This window comes from Cynara cardunculus, assembly GCF_001531365.2.
Source record: "Cynara cardunculus var. scolymus isolate 2C chromosome LG 14, CcrdV1, whole genome shotgun sequence".
In the NCBI taxonomy this organism is placed as follows: domain Eukaryota; kingdom Viridiplantae; phylum Streptophyta; class Magnoliopsida; order Asterales; family Asteraceae; genus Cynara; species Cynara cardunculus.
The window spans coordinates 8974641-8980076 of record NC_037541.1 but is presented as its reverse complement, the minus strand read 5'-3'; the positions used below and the strand labels follow the sequence as shown (position 1 = coordinate 8980076).

Below are 5436 nucleotides of genomic sequence, written 5' to 3'. Positions count from 1 at the left end.
AACAACAAAGCAAATATATGCATGGCAAAAACAAGTCCTCCAAATGTATTCGAAGCATATCGAAAGCAATTTTATTTAGACTTCCGAAAGTTTTTAAAACTACGATCTGAGGAAATTGTATGCGGTGGGCGCATGGTTTTAACATTTCTTGGTCGGAGTAATGCTGATCCGACTAGCGATGATGGTTGTCGACACATGGAACTACTTGCGCAATCACTTGTCGATATGCTGAAAGAGGTTTATGGTTTTTCTATTTTCATATTTTCCCCATTACTACAAATTTGGATTTATAAGATGCCACTGATTTCTAAGCATCTTAATAGAATGTTGTATATGGACTTAATTTACAGGACCAAAATATAAAGCGTCTTATCTTCTAAAGGCGTCTTAATAAGTTAATACGACACTTTTGTGCAAGTTTTTTAGGACACTTTTAAGTCAAAGCGTCGCATTAGCAATTTTATAAGATGCTTTTGAGAAAGCGTCCTATAAACTCATCATTTTATACGACACTTGTTTTTATATGATAATTTTCCAAACAGTGTCCTATAAAATTGCTAATGGAACGTTTTTGTATTAAAAGTGTACTAAAAAACTTGTTAAAACGTCCAAAAGCATCCTATAAACTTATTGCAACGCTTTTAGATATGATGTTTTATTTGTTGGTTCTATTAATTAAGTCCTATAAAACCTTTTTGGCGTCCTATAAACTCAATTTGCTTCAGCAACTAACCATTTACAGTTAAAAAAACACTACAGGGGCTAGTTCGAGAATCATATATCAACTCATTCAATCTTCCGTTTTATACACCATGTGAAGATGAAGTTAGGGATGTTATTCACAAAGAAGGATCGTTTTCTCTTGATAGCTTGGATGTTTTTCAAGGAAATTGGGATCCATATGACACCGATTACACAAATGTAAATGATTTTAAGGAGGACAGCCACAGACACGGGAAAAACGCAGCACAAGTTTTGAGAGCTGTTACAGAGCCGTTGTTGACGTCTCATTTCGGAAATTCCGTAATCGATGCGGTGTTTAAGAAACTTGAAAAGCATGTTGCCGAACATCTAGCTAATAAGAAAACAAGATACTTTAATATAGTCATTTCATTGATCAATAAATGAACAATTCATGTTTCATATTACTGTTTCAATTGTTTCAATAAATATTAATAATTCATATAAAATAATTTTTTGAGTACTTTTTAGATGCAAAATCAATCAATGGTTATTTATAAATCAGTATTATCTACCGTATCATTTTTACAGTGGTCCATCCGTTCCACTGTAAAAACATACGTATATGATATACGTTTGATATAGTCATATAGATTGATATGATTTGGACGCAATATTGTTGACCATTTGGAGTCACAATACCATATGTAAATCAATATAAATCAGTTGAGTTTTCATGTCACATTATGATGATTGTTAAGTTTTTCGTCACCATTTTAAACTTTAGGATTAAAACAAACTTTTTTGGGAACCATCAATTAATCTTAGAATCAAGGACCATATTGGTTATAACTTCGGATCTCATTCTTGTATTAGAGATAGAAGCATACACAAGATTTATGCACTCAATATTAGGTAATAAAGAATCAATAATGTATGAAAAAAGAATATTTATGAAATCCTAGATGTTGATATAAGTTGGACCGTGTCATATCGTTGATTATTTTTTTCAAAAGGTAGAAATTTTTTTAGTTAGTAACAAGAAATATACTATATTCTAATACAAAAATAGAATTGATTGGAATGGAATAATCAAAAGAATCAATGGTAAAGCTGAATGATGAAGAGTATATCTTGGCAAGTAGTTTTATAATTTGGTACTAATAAATAACTTACATAAACAATAAGTAATAATATAAAATGAACAGCCAATTAACTTTTTTATATATATTAAATTTCCAATGTAATTAACTAATATATGTTTGTACTCTTAATATAATATTAAAATCTTTTTGGGTCATGTTAGATACTAAAATAGATTTTCTCTCTTTTATTTACCAACTTTTTTGAACTGTTACTATATAAACTATAATAATTGGGTCCCTATTTTTATGGGCCATGAGCGAGCATCCAACTTGTCCCACCCTAGGGACGGCCCTAGTTTAATCATTCGCTAGGGATATTAGTTTGATATATATTTTTTTGATTAACCTGGATATCCAATTCGCTATGCAAGTCGACTAATTTCAGGGCAACCACCTGCTTTGCGGGTAGCCCAAAGTCATCGCATTTGAACCTCTGTGGCCCCAAAGCCAAATAACACGAAACTATATGGGGGTTATTTGGGTCTGGGAAATTTCTTACACTCCTAGGTATAACCCTAGTCACATAAATTTCTAGATCCGGCTCGTTTGATAGGTACCATTCTTTGTGAGTGCTTATCCGATTCCTAAAAGTGGCTTAAAAGCTCCTTTGCATAAGAATTTTATAACTAATCAATAAGCAAGGACTCACTTATTTCCCAGCGATGACCAAATTTTCGGTTAAATCTGTGACTTGATTTTCTCTCTTTGGTCTGAGTTTAGTTGAGTTTTGCAAGATTTCATGCTCGAACTGTTGGTGGGTTACATAAAGCATAAGATAACTAGTATGTTGTGACATGGTTTTCACATTAAAAGGGAGCATTTCGATGTTGCAAGTTCCTAGAGTGTCATTGAATTTGTTAAGAACAGAATATGGAAGTTGTATGTTTTTTTAATAAAGGGAACAAACCCTTTGAAATTTTTTAATCAAAAGTTAAAGAAAAAATAAAAATTAAGATGGGCATACTCATGTGTACAAAATGTCTCTCTAACAAATGCTTAGGAAAAAGACACAATATTTGACCCTATAATTTTTTTACAGGATATAGACCCAAAATTTAGGGTTTTCTTATCATATCTTCTTCGATTCCATCAACGGAACATTATTTTATTTGCAAGATCCAAGTATATCTTGAATAGATTGTTGTATCCTTTAAGTGGACTGACAAATTTTTGTCTTAGGACGCTATTTTTATGCATGCCTCAAATTTGATTTTGGTTTGTATAAGAATATGCAAATTCAAGCAAGGATTACAAATTGCAGTAATTTCTTGTTTGTGTGTTGATATTTCAGATTTTTTTTAAGATTTCGAGTTTTGTAAATTTATTTACCTAACTATACACATCTTTTATATTGATGATTGATTACTCCTAACAATCAATGACATAAATTTTCTTTGTGGGGCCATGGATTAATCAAACATGTCAAGAAATCACGTGGAAAACCAGGAGAAAGACTTTCGTCTCCTAATAATCTACGATATAAAATTTCTTGTGGGGCCATGGATTAATCATACATGTTGACAGATCACGTGGAGAATCAAGAGAAAGACTTCCGTCGATCGCAACATAAGATGTTATTCTACTTGACAACATTTTGTTGGGCAAGATAGAAATGTTCCTACACATATCCAAGTAACTGCTCATCAAAAATCTGTTGAGGCATGAAAATCATATGATTATATTTGCAAAATCTATATTCTAAGGGGAGTAGATGATTACCAGACTATATATGTTCCACTGTAAAAACATACGTATGATATACATTTGATATATATATATATATATATAGGGGCCTAATCAAATAAGAACTAATTAGTTTGTGGTAACTGTGAAGTCCAATCTCAACCACAAATCAATAGATAAATTAGAAAATTTATAATTTTGGTAATTTTGAATTAAAATTTAATACAAGGACATTTTAGGTATTTTTAAACTTTCCTCTCATCTCTCTCCATCCCCCGTCCTCCGGCCACCGTCCTCCGGTGATACTGCAATGGTATCACAATGCATCATATATGTGATTGGGTATCACGCTAAGGTCATTTGTGTGGCCGATCAGAGATGTAACAGAGTGGTACCACATTGATTACTTGTGTATCACAATGATTACTTGGTGCCGGTCGGAATAATGTTCATCGGAGGTTGGAGATCCGAAGTCGGAGAGAGGTGAGAGGAGAAAGGAGGGAGGAGTTTTTAGAAATACCTAAGATGCCCTCTAATTATAATTTTAACTCAAATTACCAAAATTACTAATTTCCTAATTTATCTGTTGATATGTGGTTGAGATTGGATCTCACAGTTACCACAAATAATCAGTTCTCCCTTGAATGGACCTCTATATATATATATATATATATATATATAGAGAGAGAGAGAGAGAGAGAGAGAGAGTGAGACTTAGGATCACGTGAGACCAATGGTTTTTCGTGAGACCCGTAAGATCAATTCTCAACTCTTGGATTAGATTTACAATCGTCAGATCTGAACATTCATAAATGCCACGAGACATCTCAATAATTACTAAATTGTCATCTTGCAACTTTAGACCATTAGATTATTAGTTTATAAGTTGATCAATGAACATAAATTGGTCTTACGGGTCTCACGAAAAACCCTTGGTCTCACGTGAACCCAACCTTATATATATATATATATATATATATATATATATAAATCTCCAATGTAATTAACTCATTCATGTTTGTACTCTTAATATAATATTAAATTCTTTTTGAGTCCTGCTAGATACTAAAATAGATTTTCTCTTTTATTTACCAACTTTTTTGAACTATTACTATATAAAGTATAAAAATTGGGTCCCTATTTTTTATGGGACATAAGCGTGCATCCAACTCGTCCCGCCTTAGGGACGGCCCTAGTTTAATCATTCGCTAGGGATATTAGTTTGATAGATTTTTTTTATGAACCTAGATATCCAATCCATTATGCGAGCCGATTAATTACAGGGCGACCACATGGCAGGTAACCCGACTACTTTATATACAATTAAATCTGTATGTTCATACTCAACTAAGATGCAATAAATTTTTATTGGAAGAAGTGTCTCATACTTTAAATATATTATCTTTACATGATCTATTGGGTTATTTAAAACCATTTATTCGCTTGTCCAAATCCTATAAAAAAGCAATAGAAAGCCACTCAGCTGCCGATTAAGCCAACTTAACGAGAAGTAGCCATGGGAGTAGAAAACATCCTACACATGAATACCGGCAATGGAGAATTAAGCTATGCCAAAAACTCATTACTACAGGTCTCTCTTACTCTCTATCATTACTCATATAGATTGAAAAATCGGTTGTCTTAATAACTGTGACTCAAGTGTCGGTGTCATTTCTTTTCCATCAGGAAATAGCGATACGTAAAACGATGCCGGTTTTAAAGCATACGATCAAATCCATGGCTGATCTTGGCATCAATATCTTTGGCCACTGTTTCACGATAGCGGATTTGGGATGCTCATCCAGCACAAATACGCTGTTGGTTGCAAGGACCATTATCGATATAGTCGATGAGGCGTGTAAAGAAAATGATCGTAAGGCACCACAATTTCAAGTGTGCTTAAATGACCTTTATGGTAATGATTTCA

General features: G+C 32.9%; 2 protein-coding genes across 2 annotated transcripts in view; both read left to right on the top strand.

Annotated features, from left to right (window-relative positions):
- The window catches only part of LOC112526411 (jasmonate O-methyltransferase-like), a 1989-nt gene extending 861 nt beyond the window's left edge, over positions 1–1128 (top strand). Inside the window, exons 3-4 of the mRNA XM_025136695.1 lie at positions 1–237; positions 760–1128. Coding sequence (XP_024992463.1) covers positions 1–237; positions 760–1128 — 606 coding nt within the window. The remainder of the gene's footprint in view (positions 238–759) is intronic.
- A 3894-nt stretch (positions 1129–5022) lies between these two features.
- LOC112526410 (jasmonate O-methyltransferase-like) overlaps positions 5023–5436 on the top strand; it is a 2147-nt gene continuing 1733 nt past the window's right edge. The window contains exons 1-2 of the mRNA XM_025136694.1: positions 5023–5100; positions 5196–5435. Of these exons, the coding sequence (XP_024992462.1) occupies positions 5026–5100; positions 5196–5435 (315 nt within the window). The 5' untranslated portion in view covers positions 5023–5025. The remainder of the gene's footprint in view (positions 5101–5195; position 5436) is intronic.